Source organism: Hemiscyllium ocellatum, chromosome 9 (assembly GCF_020745735.1).
Source record: "Hemiscyllium ocellatum isolate sHemOce1 chromosome 9, sHemOce1.pat.X.cur, whole genome shotgun sequence".
In the NCBI taxonomy this organism is placed as follows: domain Eukaryota; kingdom Metazoa; phylum Chordata; class Chondrichthyes; order Orectolobiformes; family Hemiscylliidae; genus Hemiscyllium; species Hemiscyllium ocellatum.
The window spans coordinates 76596969-76622845 of NC_083409.1; the positions used below are offsets into that span (position 1 = coordinate 76596969).

The 25877-nt window shown below is 39.1% G+C and overlaps 1 protein-coding gene across 3 annotated transcripts in view; it reads right to left on the reverse strand.

Moving 5' to 3' along the window:
• Window positions 1-25877, reverse strand: part of mast2 (microtubule associated serine/threonine kinase 2) — a 416215-nt gene that overhangs the window by 121512 nt on the left and 268826 nt on the right. For all 3 annotated transcript variants that reach the window (XM_060830482.1, XM_060830481.1, XM_060830483.1), the window contains one exon: window positions 14983-15074. In XM_060830482.1, the coding sequence (XP_060686465.1) occupies window positions 14983-15074 (92 nt within the window). The remainder of the gene's footprint in view (window positions 1-14982; window positions 15075-25877) is intronic.

Here is a 25877-nt window from a genome sequence, read left to right on the forward strand (position 1 = left end):
TGTAGAGGACCACTTGGCATTTTCTGAGAAACTCAGGTGCCATTTTGCCTCCCAACTGGTGCAATCTAAAATAAAAGAATCCTAAAACGGAGAATGTAATATTGTTTCAAATGGAGATCACATTGACTTTCTTCCACCCAAATAATTAAACAAAGCATGTAATGTACTTCAAGTTACATTTCAAATCCTCTTTCAGTCAGGAAGGGTTCACAAATTAAAAGCAAAGTACTGCAGATGTTTGACAGCTGAAATAAAAACAGAAGGGGATGGGGAAACTCAGCAACATAACAAGCGGCTCTCTTCAGTTCTGAAGGATCGTACTGTACTCAAAACATTAACTCTGTTTCTTTTGACACAGATACTGTCAAACCTGCTGAGTTTCTCCAGCACTTCATCTTATAAGCTGAAGTGGTAAATTCCATTGCCAGTTTTCACCCATTTGAATTTTCCTCAGGACATGTACTTTATACTTCTGTTTTACAGAAGAGTTCAAAATCAAAAATATAAAGAAAACAAATGTAATGATCAAAATATTGATAACTGGCCAACTTATTAATCCATCATGAATGTTCCCAGGCAGAATAGTGAGGCCATTTCATCCACTGAGTCCACATCAACTCCACCCACCCCCACCCCACCCACACATCCCCGGGTACCATGGATAATTTAGCATTGACAATCAACCTAGCCTGCACATCTTTGGACTGTGGGAAGAAATCAAACACCCAGAGGAAACCCATGCAGGAAGAGCCTGCAAACTCTATTCCACAGTTGAATGACTGTGTCAGAAAGAAGGCTGACTAAATTGGTACTAAATTAGAGATTCAAATAAAATGTCCACCTACTTCCTCAACCAAAGATTTCCCACCACTGTGGTTGTCAAGGTCCTCAGCAGTGTCCAACACACAAATATAACAAATACTAATTCTCCATGCAATTATCCAATGCTTTTTTTTTTAATTTCGAGGTTGGGTTATATCTATTGTCAATAATCCTACAGGAGCCTGTAGGTCATTAATACTTCATCACTGACAGTCTCCGGGTAGCTTAAGTCAAATGGAATTATAATATTTTGATATGATGCAACATCCAATTATTAAGAGTGATAAATACATGTGGGCTGTATCTGTGTTTAGTGTAACCCAGGGACAATGTATTTAATCACATTATTTTAAAGTAAATTGCCTGTGAAGAAAACAACGCTACGTTAAGGTACTTAAATGCTAGTATTGCTTTGGCTCAACGACCTTTTAACAAAAGCAGACAGCATTTTCTGGAAATGTAAGCCTGCTGTTCAGCCACATTTTTTTCCTATTCAGGTCTGAAACGATAACAAAAATAAGATTTCAGGAAGTTGGAAATGTCACAAGTAAATGTTTCTGGTTTACACATTTCAAACCCATAACCTTGTTGCAATTCAACAAAATTAAACATTGCAAAACAGTATTTCCATTAATTACTCTCATTTTACAGGGTTATCTTCAGGCCAATATTCTGATTTAAAAATAGTTTTGCATTTGCCTTCATTTAAACTGGTAGTCACTGAGAAGAAGCCAAGCATTTTTTCAGCCTTTTTTAATCTCAATATCAACTACTTTAGTTTGTAATGTATAAGTTCTACATTATTCCTTGCTTCATTAACTTTTTTTTTCAGTATTCCTTTCTAAGCTTTTAAAGCTTCTTTTGTCAATTTTGCAGGAATTATACATAAAAATGTATATTTGTTTACATTTATGAAATATTTTTAACACAGAAAACAAGGGTAGCTTTGCATTTTGCTAACACCACAGTACAATGGTACTATTGACTAGCGAATAAACAGTAATGATTAGCCTTTGTTCATTCAAAGTATCATTTAATACCTTTCAGCTCTTGCCAATTCTATCACCTCAATTCTGTTCCATCACAGTAAGGTTGATATGCACTTAAACTCCACTGTCTGCCTTCATTCCATATCTGAATTTCTAGAATATTACAAAAAATTTTGAACTCTGGCTTACAGGCAGAGGGTCTTGTCTGTGTTGGCCCTAAATGAGCAAAATCCAAAGATAATCCCACTACTCCAAATCTTTTCATAACCTTGCAACTGTAGTGACTGTAATGAAGTCAGCCTCCTTAAGGACCTCCGTAGAGTGAGTTCCCTGATTGGAGCGGTTTTATTTGGTTCCATCAGGGAGTCCTAGCTGATAGATATAAACAGGAGAGTCAGGGATTCTGTTCACTCAAGAGTTAGCTCTGACAAAGCTGAACCAGTGTCATGAACTTTGCATATGTAAATAAAGGGTGACTTGTGAAGGGATACTAGCCTCTGTGAAGTTATTTCAGTGACAATGGGGGAAAAAAAACAGACACCTTCAAGCAGAGCGCTTCAGAGAACATCTCCGGGACATCCGCAACAATCAACCTCGCTGCCCCGTGGCCGAACATTTCAACTCCCCCTCCCACTCTGCTGAGGCCATGCAGGTCCTGGTCTCCTGCACAGCAACTCCCTCACCACCCGACGCCTAGAGGAAGAATGCCTCATCTTCCACCTCGGAACCCTTCAACCCCATGGCATCAATGTGGACTTCACCAGTTTCCACGTTTTCCCCTTCCAGCTCAGCACCATCCTCATGACCTGTCCCACCTGTCAATCGTCCTTCCCACCAATCTACTCCACCCTATCACCTTCACCCCAACCTCCATCCACTTATTGCACTCTCAGCTACCTTCTCCCAAGCCCCACCGCCCTCCCATTTATCTCTCCACCCTCGAGGCTCCCAGCCCAATTTCTGATGAAGGGCTTTTGCCCGAAACATCAATTCTCCTGCTCCTCGCTTGCTGCCTGACCTGCTGTGCTTTTCCAGCACCACTCTAATCTTGACTCTAATTTCAACCATCTGCAGTACCCACTTCTGTTCACATGTGATACCTTCCTGTAAGGTGATGGGGCAGCATTGACTCACAGATTGCCCAATGGAGAGAAACACCCAATAGTGTATGCTTCTGAGACTGTGGTTGAAGCAGAGGACAAATACATCCAGATAGAGAAGGAAGGGTGGGCAGTCATCTTTTGTGTTAGAGAGTTCCACCAATACCTTTATGGATTTAAATTTGTAACAGTAGCAGACAACATACCCTGCTGGGGCTACTCAAAGAGAATTAAGCTGTGTTGCCCATAGCTTCAGGTCAAAGTCAGTGGTGGGCTCTTATTCGAAGTGTGCACAATTACAAGTTGAAACACTGCTCGGGAGGCCAAGTAGCGAATGCGGATGCCTTGATCTGCCTCTGACTGGCAGATACACCACCACTAGTGCCGCCACTGGAAGAGTCCATTCTGGTTTTAAATTTTCTGGACACCTTTCCAGTCACCGCTGACAATAACAGACTGTGGAAACAAAAAGATTCGGTCCTGGCAAAACTAAGACAGCTGTTGGTGATGGGGCAAAAAAGGGCCATTCCAACCAGAATTGAAATCTTTCTGGACCCAGTGAGACGAGGATGGCATATAGTGATGGAGAGCAAGAGTAATTGTTCCGAGGAAAGATCACTGCCAGATACTGGCTGAACTCCACTAGGGTCATCCAAGGCTGTCCAAAATGAAGATGTTGGTGAGATGTTATGTCTGGTGGCCAGGAGAGGATGCAGACATGGCCACATTGGTGATGCAGCACTCAGAGTGCCAACAAGGACAGAAATTACCACCAGCAGCACCCATCATCTGTGGGAGTGGCCGGGTAAATCCTGGACTCAGTTACATGTCAACCATGCTGGCCCTTTCAAGGGATCAACCCTCTTAGTCATTGTCAATAGCCTCTCAAAGTGGTTGGATCTGCATAGAGTTCATTTATCAAACTTATGAATAATGATAGAAAAGCTGTGAACATCTTTTGCAATACGCAGGTTCCCAGAACTGCTGGTCACAGACAACTGGTCATCATTTACCAGCAGGGAATTCAAGTTTGTCCTAATGCCATTTGAGGAGAGAAACGGCATCAGGAGTGCCAATGCCAGGACTCCTCTAATTGAGGGAGACACTTTACTTCAGGGGATGATGTTTGATGCTGAAACCACAGAAATGGCCCTGTATGGGTAACAGGCATCATCGACGCGAGGTCAGGTCCCGTGAGATACAAAGTTTGGGTAGGTGAGGCGGTCCTGAACAAGCGCGTAGACCACATGAAAACTCCAAACTCACAAAGGGGGCAGGAGCAAAACATAAACCCTCAATCCCTCAGAGCATCTGGAAAAACTGTTGGACCCTGTGGGTTCTCCTCTTCTGTCGAGCATCAAAGAAACCTCAGAGTCTGAGATGGACATAGTGGATGTCGCATGCTTGATGCCTTTACTGCACAAGAGGAGGATGAATTTCCTCCAAGAAGCACTGGATGCAAGAGGCTAAGGTCCAGTACATGTTGCCCTTATCCAAGGCTGAGTCGGAAGAACTGGAGGCGGTGCAAAAATGCTCCTGGAGAGGCTACAAGAAAGAGAACAAGCCTACGTACCCATATTTTTGTTGGGTGGGTGGGTGGGTGGGAGGGAGGGGGTGGTACAGTGATTGTAACAAAGTCAACTAGGTGGACCTCATAGAATATGGAGTTCCCTGATTGGACCAGATTAACAGCCTCAATCTGGGAGCCCTGGCTGACAGATATAAACAGGAGTGCCAGTGATTCTGTTCACTCTGAGTTAGCTCTGAGGATTCTAGGCCAGTGTCAAGTCCACTCCACATGTAAATAAAGACGGACCTGGTGATGGGATACTGGCCTTTGCGGAGTATTTCAGCAACTATCTGTGTAATGTTACACGCCCACATCTGCAGTGTGTCAGTCATGATAGGGATGACACAGGGCACACAGACACCAAGATGGCCCCAAAGCATTACATGAAAAAGTACAGTGAAGCATACACAGATGTTGCCTGAGACCAACAGGATACCAGCACAATAGACACAGAACATAGATAATTAGTTTAAGGCAGGTGGGGGAGAGAATATACATCAGTAACGTCTACTGCCCGCTGAAGTATCTGAGTCCAGCAACCACCTTCAATAGAAATGTTAACTACCTGAGACTGCTTGTATACAAGTGTTAATACTTTAGATAGCCAGTAATGGAAAACAATCTTTGTTCTCAGGAAGAACTATCATGACCAATTACTGCAGCTATGGATTTCTGCGTAGCTGCTGAAACTGATGATGACTCTGTAATATTCCTCTGAAACTGACCATGATTCTGTAATGTTTTCTGTAAGGAAACCATGCTGCACAAAGACTCAACATCTGGACCATTATACCATGAAATGTATAAAATATTGTGACGTGTGCTCCGAGGATGAAAGAAGGCTCACAGCTGACAGCCATGCTGCCGGATGTCTCTCTCTCTCCCCGGAGCTCCGGTTTCTTTGAACAATAAACTCTGTCATTGAATCCCAATTTTGACTCCGAGACTGATGATTTTCCTCACAACAGTGTAAAGCTTCCATTCTAAACATAAGTTTTGTAGGAATTTAAAAGGATAAAACACTTAAGTCCCTTCTTTCATTCTTCAATCAGCAGTAGTAGTTTTCCTGTATCAACCATATTAAATATCTCAGCTCAGTCACACTTTAACAAACTAAACTCAAATGAGTGAAAAACCAACCACTCTTCATTATCAAACCATTTAAACATGGCAACATCCTGAGAAATTTGCAGTTTCGCTTCCAAGACTAATGTAAAGTTCCTGAGATTCTGAACTCAAAACTGAATACACTACTCAAATGGGTCCTTACCACTGACCTGCAAAACTGAAGTATAATTTCCTCAATGTAATCTGAATTGACTCTGATACAGTGGTTGAATGGCAAGGAACATAGTGAATGCCACTGTGCCCGCCTCTGAAATATAAAGAATGAGCTAGGACCGAGATGACAAGGATGTAATGGAAATTTCCTAAGTAGACCTTCCTAACAAGAGTCTAACTCCAAATTTTCTGTAAATTTACTTTGCCTCAAGATTGTAATCTACTTTTTTACGATAAGGACTGAAATTTATAACAGGGAACAGATGAGAAAAATTGATATCAAATGGGAAGCCAATCGAGATACTAAACTACTAAAAGCCTATGTATAAAGGACACAATGGGATAAGTTTAATAAGAAAAGATATCCAAAGTAAAACACCCAAAAAAATAAAGTCAATGTAGAATACCAGATAGCATTTTCTAACATGGTGCACTTTAAAGTTTGTAGTGAAGCTAAAAGAAAAGACAAAAGAGAAAAATAATGTCAAGGTGGACACTTTGAAATATGTTTTTTGTGGAATATCACAAAAAAGGACAGTGTTAACAGAAAGCTTTAGAGACTAAGATTAGCAAATTGAAATAAAATAACAATTACAATATGGAAACAGAATTCCTTTATCTAGGTTTTCAGGGGCAATATAAAGACCTGACACGTGGATTATAATGGACATTAATAAAGTAATATCAGCTTGAGCTGACATACCTAGACAGTCACGTAAACACACATCCTAGCAGACAGTTGTTGGTCATGCAACGATAAGCCATATGTCTTTGAGTCTGTCAACGAGAAAAGGCGAGACAGCAGAAACCCAGGCAACTGTGACAATTTGGTGCGAAAGGATAAAGTCAAGGAATTGAAGTGTCTCAGACAGCATGCAACTGTGGCGTAATGGAAAAGCATTGGACAGAGAAGCCGTAATGAGATAAGGGTAATGACATATAGCACAACTTGCCAAATCTGCTTTCAGTCATTTTCAGGCAAAGAGAATAACACATGGTTCCAAGGTTATGTTATCCAATCCTATGATTTAAAGTAGGTTTGCTTCTGTAAAAGCATAAACATTTGATGTATTTTGGTAGTCAGAGAATTAAAGAACATCAGATTAAATGCTTCTAAGATGCATCCAACAGATTTGTCTACATTTTAGCACATGGGTATGTGTCACTTATGTGTTTACTATAATTCATGTTTTTTTGAAGAAAAAGAAGATTTAGCCATTGCCTTATCTTATTAAAAGAAAGGAATGCAGGATCAAGAGTTACAAAAGCGTGTGTAAAGCACTATGAGAACTGGTGTTCATCTTGACTTGATATTCATAAATGACTGAAGACAATGTGCAGGAAATGAATCTGCAGCTGCCTTTGAAACAGCAATCAAAAGTATTGCCAATAGGAAGTGAAGCTCGATGCCACATGTATTTGATGAACTGTATTATAATATTTAAAGATTTGTATGGTCAGTGCAGTAAAAGGAATGATCAAGCACAAAATGGTGTACTTGGTTTGTGAAGATTTCAGATTTTGTTGAATCGAAACACAACAGGTTAGCAGAATGTTAACTTGTTGTTATTTCTTACTGTCAATAATCAGTATGCCTTTAAGAAACAAATTCATGACATCATCACTACATCATAGCAAGTGGCCTGAAGGTATAAAGATCTCATATCTCATCCTCCCTCAGATTTCCTGAAGCATGACACATTACTGGGAGTATATTCTTGTGCTGCAGACTAATAGCTTAATACAAGCCCAGACAATCCTGTGCCTGAGGAATGTAATGTTTATATAAATTTCTGTTGGATTCTTCATATACCAAGGTATCCATGCCCACTAACAACCAAAATCTCGATGCTCCATTTCATAGTGTATCAATGTCATTTTTGCTGCAAATTGAATATTTTTGAAGGATAAAGCATCATACCTGATTGAAATTCAAATGTCATTTATCAATGGAGCTTCCTCCATTTCTAATTTAATTCAAAGTGAACATCTCGTTTTCGGCCAAGAAGGGTGTCAACCATGCGAGTCATTTTGTGTAAATGTTTTCATTTCTTCAACCTAGACAATACAAGTTCCTCAAATGCTGCATTTTCTAAAATTACAAATCAGGTGAAACTCCAAGCTATTTATTAACACTCATGAGGGATGACACTTGGAATACAATTAGTTTCATCTAAGAGGGCTACCATTTAACAACGTGGTCACAGTCCAGATGCTGCTAATAATGACCACCAGCATACATTTCATTATGGAAGCTTTGTGGTGTGCTGGTAGCGTACATACCTCTGGAATGGGAGGCCTGGGTTCAAGTCCCACCTGCTCCCGAGGGGTCTAACAACATCTCTTAATAGGTTGATGAGAAAAAGTGTACATTCCATTATGGGGCCCTCTTCTGGTGCTGAGGCAGCGTCCCTGCTCATGGACTGAGAGACCCAGGTTCAAGTTCCACCTGCTCCAGAGGTGTGTAATAACATCTCTGCTCAGGCTGATTGGAAAAATAGGTACAGTTCATTATGCAATGGATACTTTATGAATATGTTATTTTGTTATAATAACTGTTAAAATGCCTGCTATTGTAGAACATGCTAATCAGACAACGGAATCAAGGAACAATTTTGAACATTCAACTCAAAATCCTCAAAAATAACAAGTCTCAGAAGGGAAAGCCCAAACTACTTCGTAGGTATGATGTCTTTCCACATCTCCCAAGTGTTGGGGTGAGGGGATGAAAGAAGAGAATAAAAATTATTAATTGCAACAACATCAAGCAAGGAACAATTTTACCTGCTCCATATTGATTGCTATGCAGGCATCTATCCATCCCCAGACATATAAAATCGGCAGAGGATGCAAATAAATGTGACTGCATGCAAAATGCAAGATAACAAAGCACAGATGTGTTGACATATTTACATCTGTAGTATTATAAATATTTGTTGAACACTTAGACATGGCAACATACACATTTAATTAACGGCAGTGTCTTTTCAGTTGACAGGTCAAAGTCAGCTACGTGATAAGTTAAGCAATGTACCGTTTGCCCAATAGGAAATGCAAATGACTCATGTGCCATCTTGCAGATAGCAAGCTAATTTCATGGTTACATTAAAACAAATTAAATATTCAAAAGGAAGATGCCAAAATATATTTATCATGAAACACAGCAAATGAATTTTGACAGGTATTCATAAGCTATGTTTATTCAGAATATAATTTAGATCTAACCTCTGAATATCTATCTTCTCAGACTGTGGTTTTAAATAGGTAGTTAATTTATCCGACAACCTCGTGGATTCTGAAACTTGCAGATGCCCGGGCTTAAAATTGTGGCCTCTTTTGTATGAAACTTCTTACCATCCAGTCTTCTCAAAAATTTATTGCTTTGTCCAACCAAATTCTACTTGCCTGCCTGCTTAATAGAGAGGACAAAAACAAGCAATTTTTTTGTTTTTAATTTTTACAAGCAAAGTACCTGTAGTTAGTTCTACATATGATAATTTAGTATAATCTCCTGACATACAAGCAAAACAAAATACAACTAGGTAAGACCAAACTAAACTGGCAGTTAATTAGTTCCCTAGAATTGATCATATTGGTTGGTCTATGTAATATGTACTCCACATTTTCCAGCAACAAATTGATCAAACTTTAGCCAAGGAAAAATGATTAACAAAAAAAATTAATAAAAGCAATCTGAAATAAATTCCACAATATTAAAACCTAATTAGGATTATCACTTTATTTCCCACAGATAATCCTCAAAATGTTGCTTAACCATTTTTGCTGCAAATCTTTGATAACAAAGTTATTTTAAACTTGAATTTTAAGAATTATACCCTAATACAAGGATTATATATTTATTGCTCTTAGAATTTCAAGATGCCTCAATTTCATCAAATGGCTTAGCCTTCTCAAAAAGCACTGCTAAAACCCAGAATATCTTTCTCATACACCCCCTAAAAGCTAGACTACAATTTCTAATCTCTGTGGAGTTATCGAAAAGCGAACTGTTTTGACATTACAATTTGCCTTTATTGTGTTCAGATGCTTTAGATCATAAGGATGATTAAAAAACCCAAGATTCAAACTCAAGTTCACTAACTAGTGAGCTCTGCTGTAGACCCTGTCCACGAGCCTTCTTACTGTCAGAATGCCTTACCAGGCTATTTGATTGTGGGAGTGTTACAACTGCATTAAATCCTGTCCCCAATAAAACTTGATAAATGCAAAACTCATAGATGGCAGAACGGTTGCAGCGCAGATGGGGGCCTCTCAGTCGATCTGTGTCTGGTCTCTGCAAGAGTAATTCACTTTGTGCCACACCTTCACCTTTTCACTGTGGTCCTTCAAATGTTTCAGAGAATGATTCAACTCTCCTTTGAAAGATGTGAACTGCTTCTCTCACAATATCAGATAATACATTCCAAATCCTAAGAGCTATCTACATAAAAATCAAAAGTCTTCTGTACAGAAAAATCTTCTCTGCCTTTAAAAAGTCAAGTCAGTTTGACATGGTTGAACAGTACACAGCACAATCGTAATTTTTTTTATTCACTTATGGTCATTGTTGTTCAGGGTAACGAGTGTTTATAAGGTAATGACACCATAGGTCAATAACTCAGCATAGTTTAGAGGCTGAACTGAAAGTTAGTTTTGTGTACACAAAACAATAGTTCAACTGTAGAAAAGACTGCTGACAATTACTGTTTGGCCTTATTTCAATGGGTTAGATGTTAAGGGTCATAGAAACAAATTTCATTAAGAGCAAATGTCCAAAGCTTATCGTCATCGACAAAATGCACTGAAGAAATTCACCAAGGCTCTTCATTCAGCACTTTCCAAATCCAAGACTATGACCATCTAGAAGAACAAATGAAGCAGATATATGGGACACCACAATCTGCAAGTTCCCTTTCAAGCCAGTTACTACCCTGACTTGGACAAATATAGCCATTCCTTCAATGTTGTTGGATTAATAGCCTGGATTTCCTTCCTGCAAGACATTATGGACTACCTACTCCAAATAGAGTCATAGAGCTGTATAGCACGGAAACAGACCCTTTGGTCCAACCCTTCCATGTCAACCAGATATCCTAACCCAATCTAGTCCCACCTGCCAAGCACTTGGCCCATATCCCTCCAAACTCTTCCTATTCATATACCCATCCAGTTGTTGAATGCCGTTTAAATGTTGTAATTGTACTGGCCTCCACCACTTCCTCTGGCAGCCCATTCCACACATGCACACACAACCCTCTGCATGAAAACGTTGCCCCTCAAGTCTCTTTTATATCTTTCCCCTCTCACCTAAACTTTTGCCCTCTAGTTCTGAACTCCCCCTACACCAGGGAAAAGACCTTGTCTATTTACCCTATCCATGCCCCGCATGATTTTATAAACCTCCATAAGGCCACCCCTCAGCCTCCAATGCTCCAGGAAACACAGCCCCAGACTATTCAACTTTTGTCTACAGCTGAAATCCTCCAACCTGGCAACATCCTTGTAAATCTTTTTTGAACCCTTTCAAGTTTCACAACATCCTTCCGACTAGAAGGAAACCTGAATTGCACACAATACTCTAACAGTGGCCTAACCAATGTCCTGTACAGCCGCAACTCCTGTACTCAATACACTGACCAATGAAGGAAAGCATGCCAAAGCCTTCTTCACTATCCTATCAATCTGCGCCACTACTTTCAAGGAGCTATGAATCTGCACTCCAAGGTTTCTTTGTTCAGCAACACTCCCTAGGACCTGACCATTAAGTGTATAAGTCCTGCTACGATTTGCTTTCCCAAAATGCTACACCTCACATTTATCTGAATTAAACTCCATCTGCCACTTCTCAGCCCATTGGCCCATCTGATCAAGATTCCATTGTAATCTGAGGTAACCCTCTTCGCTGTCCACTACACCTCTAATTTTAGTGTCATCTGCAACTTATTAACTTGGAAATGAAGCATTCCTATGAAAAATATTCTGTCTACTGTAGAATGGAAACACAGGATCTAAGTTTGTGTTGGAGGAAGAGAGATTAGGAAGAGCTTCCACTTTAGTTTCTCAATGGGCCAAATAGCTGACTTCGGCTCCTATGTCTTAGGGTCATTGTTTCAATTGTAAGTTCTGTTCACCCTTAAAAATACATGCTTAAATACGCATAGAGAACTCTGTTTGTCATGTGACTTCTTTCTCCAATGGCCAGTAATTCAATAAGTTATTGTTTATTCCAATTATTATGCAATTAAATCAGGTCTGGGAACTATTCCAAATGAAGTCCAATTAGCAAAAGCAATTAGCCTTTGAATGATTTGGTTTCGATTATTCAATCATGACTTGCTATAGTAATACAGATGGTGCTTCCGTTTACATTGAGAAGACAGGAAGAAAGTTGATTTTAATCCCCATTGAGTGTCAATGTCTGTAATTATAGCATCCCTACAGTGTGGAAAGAGACCATTTGGCCAATCAAGTCCACACTAACCCTCTGAAGAGCATCCCGCCCACTCCCATCCCTCCATCCTATTCCTGTTAACCATCATTTACAATGGCTATCCCATCTAGCATGCATATCCCTGGATACTATGGTGCAATTTAGCATGGCCAATCTACCTAACCTGCACATCTTTGGGCTGTGGGAGGAAATCCACCAGATAAAGAGAAAACGTACAATCTCCACACAAGCAGTCACCCAAGGCTGAAATTGAAGCCGGGTCCCTGAATGCTGTGAGGGAGCAGTGCTAACCACTGAGCTACCGTGCCACTCTGGAGTCCCGGAGGCAAGTCCTGGACGGAGGCCAATGCTTGGAGGCAGTAAGGTCTTGTGTTCCGAAGCCCAGCGGGTATGGACTCTGTGAAGAAAGGACTTTTACTTCATTACTTTAAATATGCTTTTTATTCTCATTCTAGACTATTAAAACGCTATATTCAAATCCATGCTGGCCTTTTATTTTAATACTTGAATTCTGTAACAACACAAAGTGTTATACCTGGGTACCCTGTACCTAAGATGGTGCTGAGATGCTTTTTACTGCACTCATTTGAAAGCATGTGACAATATCAGCTATTCTCTGCTGTGAGTAGCACAAAGAACCCAGCTGAGTTACCCCACAAAGGTATAATGAAATAGAAATGGATGCCAAGCCATAGAGAATTGCCAAAACTGTGGTCAGAGAGGTCAGCTTTAAGAAAGACCTCATAAGGAAAGAAACAGAGGGTCTAAGGGAAAGACACAAAGTGATATGGGACTCAGGTGACTGAAAGTACAGGAGGTTCCAGTCGGTTACTGCCATAAGAACAGGAAAGGTCAAAACAAACTTGAGGATGTATTTTAACTACAGGTTTTGGGGGAGATTCATAGCAAATTTAGGTATTTAATGACAATGGTAATAGATTGTTTGAATGTGTCCGAACCATTTTGCTGTATCATCAGCAAAATCATAAAATCCCTCATGAATTTAAAGCATTGCTTGCAGCTTTTGGACAATGTCCTAGATCTGAAGATAGCAGATTTCCTTTCTGAAGGCACATTAGTGAATCAAATGGATATTCATAACAAGCAATGATAGTTTCATGATCACCATGATGTGGTCTGCCTAGTGAAAATGAAAAATTACACTGAATCTATTTATTTACTCTGTGCCCGTGGGCATCACTGGCATTTGCTGCCCATCTCTGTTAATCATACATTGACTGTTCAATTATATACAGCTAGCAAGCATTAAGTTGATTCTCATTTGAGCACCGAGAAAAGAGAAACTTTCGGGGCTTTTGAGGCCCCGCGGCAGTGTCCTTAGCTCTGAGCCAGAAGGAACTGGCTCAAACACCACCTTCAATGAGGTGTGTTGTAACATTCCCAAATAGGCTGATTTTTAAAAAAAAATCTTATTGAAACTGAATCAAGAGGAATATGCTCATAATATTTCATGCGAAACACAGGTAAAACTGAATAAAGATTGGTTTCAGTACAATCCTTCACCAGTTGGGCTTTCAGGATAAGAACATTAGTTTCCTTGGGACAGAATTACTTTTTTAACCTTAACTTCTGTAGTCTGTACAGGAAAACAATGGCATAGTGTTAATTTCATTGGAGTAGCAATCTAGAGATTTAGACGCCGCAGCACAGCAATGTGGTTGATTCTTAACTGTCCTCTGAAATGAGGCGAGAGTGTGGTGCTGGAAAAGGACAGCAGGTCATGCAGCAAGGAGCAGGAAAATCGATGTTCCGGGCAAAAACCCTTCATCAGAAATGAGGCTGGGAGTCTCAGGCGTGGAGAGATAAATGAGAGAGTGGGGGGTGGGTGTTAGGGCTAGGGGGAAGGTGGCTGAGGGTGTGATAGGTGGATGGAGGTGGTGGTCAAGGTGATAGGTCAGAATGGAGGGTGGAGCAGATAGGTGGGCAGGAAGATGGATAGGTAGGACAGATCATGAGGGCAGTGCTGAGCTGGAAGGTTGGATCTGGGATAAGGCGAAGGGAGGGGAAATGAGGAACCGGAGGAAATCTTATCCCAGTTCTAACCTTCCAGCTCAGCGCCACCCTCACGACCTGTCCATCTTCCTTCCCATCTATCTGCTCCACCCTCCTCTCCATTCAATCACCATTACCCCCACATCCATCCACCTATCGCACTCTCAGCTACCTTCTGCCCAGCCTCACCCCTCTCCCATTTATCTCTTCACCCCCAAGGCTCTCAGCCTCATTCTTGATCAAGAGCTTTTGCCTGAAATGTCAATTTTCCTGCTCCTCGGATGCTGCCTCACCTGCTGTGCTTTTTCAGCACCACACTCTTGACTCTAATCTCCAGCATCTGCAGTACTCATTTTCGCCCTGTCCTCTAAAATGGCCTCGCAAACTACTCAGCTTAACAGCACGTAGGGATGGACAACCAGTGTTGTCCCTGCCAGCAATATCAACATTTCATGGAAGAATAAAGAAACTCAAGTGAAGCAATGATGCAGCAGCAATGAAATTATGGCGATACATGTCAAATTCTGGGTGATACGTTTGGCACTGACAGTGTTCTTATGTGTCCATTACCTTTACCTTTCTTGGTGATGGGCTTGGGAGGTATAGCCTGCTGCTGTCAATCACAGAGACAGAACGTGCTATAAACTGTATTGAATGGTAAAGTGGACTGATGTTTAGAGATGCTCTGTAAAAACTGGAAGCGGTTGTCTTTTTATACATATGCACCGGAAAACTTAGTGATGGTTTGTTCCTTACCTGTATGCCCTGGCAGCGGAGAATGTGGCCGTGGTAGTGTTGGGGAAGTACTTGAAGTCACAATCAGGCTCTTCCTGTTACTTGTACGGCAACTGAAACAGAATAAAGCAAATTATTCACTCAAACCATTTCTTTTGTGCCTCTTCCTAAATCTATCAATCATTTGTGCTCAGTTTATCCAGAAGGCAAGTTTCCTTTTCATTTTCCTATTCATTTTTCTAATGCTCATTTTAACATCTGATACACACTATGTTATCTTGCTAGGTATATGGCAGAAGTAAATTCTGGAAACTAAGTGGCAGCTGTTAACTCATTGATGCTCACATCACCAGCCATCATTTAACACTATGGTCAAATAAAAGGTGAAACTGGACTTCTTCCCTTCACGTTACTCTTGCCACCATCTCACAGATGTTGATCTTGGAATGATCTTGAAAAGTAAACGTCTTTAACTTGAAGACGTCCTTTTACAGAATGAAGCATATAAGAGTAATGGATTAATGGTGACCTGGTGCACAAAGTATGCCAAATCAAGTTGCACATTCTGGCTTGTAGGTTTCCTGAATTGCCTCATGCAAATATTGATGCTATCATATTCCAGTTTTAAGTTTTTTAAAGCACAATGCTTTGCGTGTTGCCTAGGCAGAACACCACTTGCAAATTCCCTTCAAGCCACTCACCATCCAGACTTGGACATATATAGCCATCCTTTCAGTATCATTAGGTCAAAATCCTGCAATTCCCTTTTTAACAGTCTTGTGGGTCTACAACAGGAAAGGGCCTGTAGCTTTTCAAGAAGGCAGCTCACCAATGCCTTCTCTAGGGCAACTAGGGATACGCAATGAAATGCTTGTCAGCTAAGGACCCCCACAACACACGAGTGAATAAAATAAAAAACAGACTTTCCAAATTTCAAGTCTGACTTGAAGCAAATTTGTTTCCTTTTTGGACTGTTTAAATAACAGTGGTAAATGTGTTAAACTTAACTAGTGCAGAGATTAAATGTGTGAAGCGCACATAATTATGCTTGGCCGTTTGTTAAATACCATCTGGAAGACATTTGAAATTCCAGCATTTGATATCTGGCTGTTTTAGTTAATCAAGATCCCACAGCGTTCAGGGATTTCTCTTTAACAAAAATTGCAGTGATTCTGTAGTTTATGAGAAAGAACCAAGGTCAGCTTGCCATATATTATGTTTTTCCTGCTGTTCTTTGGATATAAAGCATTAATCTGAATATAAAATAATAAAATTGAGAGTATAACCCTCAGGTATTGACCATTCTACTTACTGGTTGTAAAGGGTTTACTGCAACACACATTATGAAAACAGAATACTGAAATTATTACAGCAGATTTCCAATTTCTTGTCATTGTTCTACAGCCATTTTATTCATCTCTCCATGCACCCTAATAGGATGATACGATTTGCTTAAACTAAACAGTTTCCTTGTAATGTGCCAAGGCCAAGAACTACATTAAAGGTCAGTTAACTAAACACTTACATTAGTTTATACTAAATATTAATAATATTAAAAGATGGTAAAAGGTGTAGGTTATCAGCTAAAAATTCCAGTGTTATAGTACAATTAAAGCTAAATTCAGGGAAGGCAAGAGGAGAATGACAGCAAAGTCATTTCCAACTATTATTTCACTAGTTACTCAGACAAAGCAATTAACTGACACTCTTGGTTTCTGGTGTCAATGGGCATGTGTGAACAGCCCCTGCCTGTTCTTTGCCCAACATCGAAAAGTCAATGTTGAATGAATGAAGAAATAAAATGCTGCCTGAATATTGTTCTGGATATGGGCTTAATGCTGCTTGTTGGGGCAATGCCATGGATAGTTTGTTTCAGCTGACTCTTCCATATTAGTGTAACAATGTCTCGTTTCCAATTTGCAATTATTATTTTCAACCACTAAAGAGTCAAACAAAACAGAGACACCTCCCCATTGCTAATTTTATACAAGTGACAATATCTTGATTAAATCATGATAATATCATAATCAAAATTCTCTTAGCTCTTTGTTTTTTCTAAAAAAAGGTAACAGTCTTTTTCCCATCTGTCATCTGGGACATTCATCCTGGGAGTACAAACTAGTTACTGATCCTTAAGTTTCTGTCAATACTGCTATTTAAAAAGTGAAAATAGTATGTGCCAGTTTCCTTTCCCTTGCTGCGAAGATGCAGGCAACCCACATAATGACGTCACTACTAAGCTTAGAAGTCACACTGTGTTGGAAGTCGCAATGTCAAACCTGTGTCATGTCATGCTGCAGCTTAAACTATGCATCAATGTGTGCCAATATTTCTTGTACATTTTCAAGATAATTTACAAAATTACAGAGGGCGACCTAAGTATAGCCAAGTCTAACATACGATGACAGTCTCAACAATTGAAAAACTAGAGACTCCATAATAAACAATTTAAGCATGTAATCACTCTTCTGTCAACTAAACTATATCAAAAATAACAGTATGGTTCAGTGTGGTTCTAGCAAAATTAAAACTTTTTAAAAATGTATAAATGTAATGCATATTTTATAATTATATCCTGAACATATCCCAAAAGTATCATATTTTTACATAGGCTGCTTCTTTCAGCAGGGGTGTGTAATGTCACCAGCAATGGTCCTTCTAAATTGTGTGGACACATAGCAATCCAAAATCTTGTGCAGCTTCAGTACCAGTCTGCCTCTTTAAACTAGCGTATGTGTGAAACATTGGCCATCAGCTAAGTTTAATCTTGAACTAGGCTAAGCCTATTTCTAGAAACAGAAGCACAGCATTATTTATTTCAGGCAGAAATGCTACTGAATAAAGAAGGGAGGGAGGGAATGAGAAAACACAATTACTCCAGAACTGCAGTCAGTGCTTACTGTGAATATAGTGAGCCAGTAACAGAATAGAGTTAAACAGCCATAATGATTGAGATAATAAATCACAAAATAAAGCAGGAATCTTCATATTTGTAGAAAACAACATGAAGTAAAAGTGTAAATGCCTAAATTTTGGGTACTTATTTACTATACATCACATCTAACAGGCAGTAATCCAATAAGGAATAGTAGATTTCAACCAAGAGCATAGCTCAAACCACCTAAAACAAATCACATTCATCATTGTCAAAATCCATGACATTTTATACAACAGTAAAAAAGGCTTCTAAAGAACAAGTTTCTGACTAAAAATAATTTTTGTCTAAGCTACTGCCGCTGAACATGGTATCTCTTATAATACCTCTTCACTTTGGGATACTCATGTGGCACCGCACTGTTAGTGTTCTTACCTCAAGTCCCACTGCCACAGAGGGACGTCATAATATCCCAATAGGTTGATTAAAATTTGTGATTTTATTTTCATGACATACATATATATAGCTATTCATACCTACATTTAATTTTAATGTTTGTTTGAATCTGGCATTGACAATAAGTGAGCATTACTGGTGCTATGAAATTGTTACACAATTTTTTTTAACGTTAAGGAACCGTTAATTGCTTCACAGAGTAATGATATACACTCTACTCATAAATAAATATATACTAGCTGATTAAATAAGACATGTTGCAAAAACAGATTTTGTTTTTAAATGAAAGCACTTGAGAAAAATGGCTTATACCAACAGTTGCTTCAAGATAAACACATTTACACAAAACAAATAATTTTCTTGTCAATTCTTCATGTTGTACAAATATCAGAAATATAAATTCAAAGGCTTTTTTAAAACATGACAACATCACAGACAGTCTACCAGAATAAGATACTGGGTGGGGCTTGAGAGAGAGGGAGAGAGAGCAGCAAGTACCAAATTCCCTATGATTCATTGTGCAAGAATGCAAACAGAAGCTTGCGACTTGGACTGAAAATAAAACCGGGTGGAAGATTTGCCTAACTTTACCCAGGAGGAGGTGTGTCCAAGAAAGCACTTTTAACTGATGCTCGGAGAATTGAATATGTACTTAAAAGGACAGTCTAGTGCATAGCTGATGTATATTTTCCTACTGTGTTAAAAATTCTATTGTCTATTTTAAAGTAAAAGTTGCCTAAAAATAGCATTTAGTCAACCACTTTCTTAATCTATGACAGCAAGTATCTTAAAACACGAAACTTTTCAACTATTAACAAGATGGTCATTTTTTTTTATTTTATCAGTCAATTCAGGGTTCATAACAACAGAGACAACTTCCAAAAGAACAAAACTGATGTCATTCTAAGTTGTTTTTGGTGCCAGATGCTTCTTTGATACTAAAATGCTTGGATCTTTGTACTATATGAGATAGGATATTAACATTCTCATAAAATACTGGTTGAAAATGGATGGTGATAAGTAAAATAAAACCTTACAATAATCTATGATTTATCCTATATAGTTACAATTATCTTGTTGCACATTTCAATAAAGTAGAAAACAAAACTACAGTTATACAGGATAGAACATGACTATTAAAGTTATAGTTAGCATTGTCATGGTAAATTTGACTCTTTGACTCAAAAGGGAAGATCTAAGCAGGTAGGATAGAAATGAGTTGCTTTCATCAGGTAACTTTGGAAAAGCAACGTCCATTCAAAAGCTACATGTATTTATAACAACACTTTTGAAGTAATTGAAATCCTGATTGCTTCAGAGCAGCAATATGAGGAGATACTAGGGGAGCTGGCTCTCAGAAACCTGGTAAAGACTTGCAAATTTTAAGGAGCATCTTAAAAGGGTGAAGGGAGTTTAAAATGTCAGAATGTCGTAGGGAGAGAATTTCCACAACTTTACACTGAGGCAGCTAAATGTAGTGAATAATGATGGGATAATTAAAATTGGGGTACCAAAGAGGCCAGATTTTGAGCAGCACAGACTGTGGTTGTTGAGAAGTTGGAAGAGAATGCACAGATAGGAAAAGCAAGACCATGATTTGAAAACAAGAATGGGAACTTTTGAAACTGGAGTGTAGCTTAATCAGGATCCTACACTGTTGAAAAAGCATAGTCAAATTGAACTTGCTGTGAGTAAGGACATGGACAACAGAACTTTGTGTGAACTTGAGTTTATAGAGGTTAGAAAATGGGAGGTTGATAAGGAGTGCATTAGAATAGTCAAATCTGGAGATAACAAAAGCATGGATGAGAGTTTCAGCAGTGGTCCGGAAAGGGATGGGTCAGAAGCTTCCTCAAAGCTAAATGATTATGAGACATCAGAGCAGAGTTAGGACTTTTGTTCCATCGAAACTGCTCCAGCATTTGATCATAGCTTACATGTTTCTAAACCCCATTCTCCAGCCTTCATCCCGTAATCCTTGATCCCCTTGATAACCTTTGTCTTAAATACACTCAATGACTTGGACTTCATAGCCTTCTGTGACAATGAGTGCCACAGATTCACCACCGATGGTTGAAGAAATTCCTACTAATCTCAATTCTAAGGGGTCATCCTATCATTCTGAGTCTGGGTTCCTCAAGTTCTAATCTCTCTATTAGTGGAAAAAATCTTCCCCATGTCTATTCTATCCAGATGTCTCTGCATTCTATAAATTTCAACAAAACTTATTCTTCTAAACTTCATCGAGTATAGACCAAGATTCCTCAACCGCTCCTCATATGACAAGTCCTTCCATCCTGGGATCATCCTTGTCAACCTCATTTGGACAAACTTCCAAAGCCAGCATATCTTTCCTTCGATACGGGACCCAAAACTGCTCACATTAATCCTCATTGGTGTACATCCAAACGAAAAACCAAATAGGAATCTGCTACACTACCAGCAATTAGTGGCAACAAAGCTACAATCAGTCTGTGAAATTGTATTGGCATAATTTTTAATATTATCACCAAAGTAACAGAGGAAATGTTGAGAAGAATATTTTGATTTAGTTGGTAGTGATGACATGGAGGCAGTGATAGAAAAATAATTGTAAGTGTTTTGAAGAGAAGAACAGATAAATATTTCAGTAAGCAAACCATAAAACTTTACGGGAAAAGGCCAGGGGAATCAAATTAATTGGAAGGGTTTTTTTTTTCCAAAACACTTGCAGCATGAGAATTGTCAGGATGGAAGTTCAAAGCCTATTATAACCACATAGGGATGATAAAGAAATAGCAGGCACGCTAGGCAGCTATTTTATGGGTTTTTTTTTAAAATTAGATGGGTCAACACTCAGACACAGTAGGATTCAGTTGCGAGTGGGTGGGAGAGCATTTTTGCAGGAAGCAGGGTGGGAGGAGGTGTAATCCAGGTAGATGTGGGAGTCCTATTCAACTACCCATCCAGATGCCTTTTAAATGTAATTGTACCAGCCTCCCCTATTTCCTCTGGCACCTCATTTCACACACACACCACCCTCTGTGTGAAAAAGCTGCCCTTTAGGTCCCTATTAAATATTTCCCCTCTCACCATAACTCTATATCCTCCAGGTTTGGACTCCCCCCACCCCGGGGAAAAGACCTTGTCTATTTACCTTATCCTTGCCCCTCATGATTTTATAAACCTCAGTATGGTCATCTCAGCCTCTGACACTACAGGGAAAACATCCCCAGCCTATTCAGCCTCTCCCTATAGCCTCTAACCCTGGCAACATTCTTGTAAATCTTTTCTGAACCCTTTAAGTTTCGCAACATCCTTTCTATAGTAGGGAGACCAGAATTGAATGCAGCATTCCAAAAATGGCCTGACTGATGTCCTGTACAGCCGCAGAATGACCTTCCAACTCCTATACTCAATGCACGGACCAATGATGGCAAGCATACCAAGTGCCTTCTCATTATCCTGTCTACCTGGGTCTCCACTTTCAAGGAACTCTGACCTGCACTCCAAGATGCCTTTATTGAGCTACACTCGCCAGGACCTTACCATTAGATGTATAAGTTCTGCTTTGTTTTGTCTTTTGAAAATGCAGCACCTCACATTTATCTAAATTAAACTTCATCTTCTATCCCTCTGCCCATTGACCTATCTGATCATTGTGTACAACTTTAAAGGGGAAATTATTTCCCAGAAAAATACAAAAATGATGAATGCACAATATTCAGCAGTATTGATGACTCTTCAGATACTGAAGAAATTTGTGTCTACTTGCAGCAAGATACAAATAATACCCAGGTATTTTGGGGTGATAGTAGGGTAAATAGCAACTAACAGTAAAGCTCACAGAAGTGCCAGGCAATGACTATGTCTAACAAAAGAACATCTAATCTCCACCACTCAATGTTCAAAAATAATACTATCACTGATCCTCTTACAATTAATATCCTGAGGGTTACCAATGACCAGAAACAGAACTACACCAGCCATATAAACTCTGCACTCACAACAGCAGGCCAGAAGCTAGGAAAACCAGGATAGCCTGAGGGGTAATAGAGCCTCATTAACTAGTTTCAATCTTGTGATGGCAAGTTCAGTGCCTCCAATTGTCCACAAGATGGGTTTGAGCTGATAGAATGATTGATAACTCATCAACATATTGGTTATGAAGATTGGAAGACATTTTTTATATCCCACTGTCATGGTCTTAACAGGTCTGATATCTATTTTCTGTTAAAATCTCTTCTGTTGATCTGATTATGACAGTCAATTTCAGCCTGGAAAACCGACTTACATTTTTAGGTGATTATGTAGATATATTGACTCTGCCTGACCCTGGTAGTTCAGAATGTGGAGCTATGGCCACAGTCAGCCCAGTTATGATCTTAATGAACTGCATAGCATACTCAAGGGGATGAATGACCTACTCCTTATTCTTATGTTCATAAACCTCAAACAGAAGTCACCTGACTTTCTAGTAGCCATGGTATGGTGTTCATTTTCCATATTTCTTCCTTTTTAAACTCTAAGTACAGAGGCTTTTGCCCAGTTATCTTTTACATATATGATGTGACCATCATAGGAATGATGTCATAAAGCCATATGACAGAACAATCACTGTGCTTCTGAACACCTTGAAAAGAAATGCAAGTCCTGAAATTAGAGTAATTTGGGGCCACCATGACAAAAGTAGTGCAGAAGTGAAATATTACACCAATTCCTGGTTTTAGAATAATATGCTTTGAGAAACAACTTGACATTTTGTGACTGCTTAGGCTTAAAAATGAAACATGCCACAATAGGCTCTGGAGAGACAATTCAACAAAATAAAGCAAGCAAACCTGGAACAAAACTTTAAGATATACCAAGACAATGGAACAACATGTTTAAAGTTGTGAAAATTTGTTAGATCAAATGCTAGTGAATATCTCTTCGTGTAGATGACCATCAGTAAGAACAATAACAGTGGGCACTGGAAGCAGATTGATATTGCAATGAGTAAATGCATTGGCATTCTGAAAGGATAGGATCAAGTTGCCAAAAGGGTTGCACTATATCTGCAATGAATTTTCCTATGAATAAATCATTGCTGAACTTGGTGATCAAGACTTGACATTCATTATTAAAACAACTGTTGCATACCACATTGAAGATACCCCCATTTGAAAGATGAAGTTGACATTACTAAGGTTTCCATTAATGGCTACTTATTTTGTAATTTTGAATGTAATAATAATTAATGGTATTTGGGAAAGCCATTCTGATCAGGCCTAACAGCACCTGGATTTATACTCAGAAGAAGAAACAAGTGGGATCATCAATTAAACTTTCCCTTAGGCTCCCCCAGCAGCAAGATTTACCTACTAAATACCTGATGTCAAATTATCACACTATAAGAAATAAAGATCCGCCAAGGCAATCAAAATTATATTTTTGCACGTGTGCTAACAATGCATAAGGTGTTCAGACAGTTTATAAATAGATGCTTGTATGTTGTTAGATAATAGAAAAGTGATCTTCAGTGAACAGTTCATGGTAATCTTATCAAAACGTCAAATCAAATATGACAGGTCAACAATGGGACCTGCAGTCCACCAACTGGTCAAGAAGTATTGATGTAACAGGAAAACAAACTAGATTAACTTTGTTTAGCATCCCGTAGTTATATACTACAATATTGTTAAATTTAAATTCAGTCTAACCAATAGTACAATTTTCTATTCAAGAAACGAGTACATTCCAAGAATCAAAGTATCACATTAATTAATCTGTCGAGAGTGGTTATATGCTAAGAGCCAATATAAACTGATACGGCCAAATTATCTCTTTTTGTATTGTAAGTTCTATGTATTTCTTTGACTTTACTCAATTAAAATTGAACAAGGACTTACTGGAACAATATTCAAATAGCTTAGTAAAAAAATCATCAAAATAGAATGAGGCATCAAAGTTGAATGCCTACAAAATAAGTCTTTGAAATAAGTCTGAAACATATTTACCAACACATGGTACAAATATACCAGAAAAATGTGCAAAACAGGATGAATCAACCATTTCCTAATACGCTACACCAGTTGATGCCTTGCATGAACTAACTGAGCCATCGTCCACAAGAAATTACCACTTTTAGGAATATTTGATAGAATATTTGACCTCAGTGTGAAAATAGATGCCTTCTGCAAGACAGTAGGGCTATGCCTCTCCTCATCACGAGAACGCTGAAGCCAAAGAAATGGATCATCATAATTTTTTTATTCATTCAGCTAAAGCCTTTGAACTACCTGTGAAGCCAGTTGCTGTAAAGAGTCTGATCACCATATCGCAAAAAGAGCAAAGGTATTTGAGAAGATACAGAGAAGAATTATGAGAATGACAGTGGAACTATGGAGTTACAACCAGTAGGAATGATTGAACAGACTAGGGTTCTTTCTTCTGGAGAAGAGAAAGGTGACCTAACAGAGGCTTTTAAAATTATGAAATGATTTGATAGGACAGCAAAAAGAAGTTGCGTTTTTCTACAGGAAAGGCAGAGATCTAGAAGGTACGAATATATGATAGTCACTGATAAATCCAAAAGGGAATTCAAATAAACTTTATCGAGGATAGTAATTAAAATGTGAAACACACAACCAGGATTTAAGGCATTTTTTGAAAACTATGGTATTTATAGAGCATTTTCACAACCTCAGAATGCCCCAAAGCAATGTGTAGCCAATTAAGAAATTCCAAAATGTAATCACAGGTCTAATGTAGGAAATAGGGCAACTAATTTATGCTCAGCAAACTCCCACAATCAATTTGACCATGAGCAGATCATGTTTTATGATGTTGACTGAGAGGTACATGTTGGCCAGGGGACAGTGAAAATCTCCCCTCCTCTTCTTCAAAACAGCATCACGGGATCTTTGACACCAGTGCAGACGAGAAAATGGGGCACTAGTTTAACATCCCATCTGAAGCCGTGATGTGGTGGACAAAGTTAAAAATCACACAACACCAGGTTATAGTCCAACAGGTTTATTTGGAAGCACTTTCAGAGCACTGCTCAGCTACCTGATGAAGGAGCAGCGCTCCGAAAGTCGGTGCTTCCAAATAGACCTGTTGGACTATAACCCGGTGTTGTGTGATTTTTAACTATATCACATATGAAAGTACTCCTTTAGTACAGTACACATTGCCAGTATAGATTTTCTGTGCTCAAGCCCTGGTGTGAGACTTGAACCCAGAACCTTGTGACTGAGAGGCAAGCAAACCACAGTTGAAACAACAACATAGATGGATGTAAGGGAAGCTGGTCAAACAATTGAAGGAAAAAAGAAAAGCAGAACTTGTTTATCGGATTGGGCGAAGAATGGTGACAGAAATATAAAGAGTCAATAAAGTGTGACGCAAGAAAAGGCACAGTAGGTCAGGCAGCATCTGGGGAACAAGAGAGTGGGCTGAAGGAGGGTTATGCCTGAAACGTCAACTCTCTTGCTCCTCAGATGCTGCCTGACCTGCTGTGCCTTTTCCAGTACCATACTTTATCAATTCTTACTCTCCAGCATCTGCAGTCCTCACCATCTCCAAGAGAAATATAAAGACCAGTATGGTACTATTTGGTCAA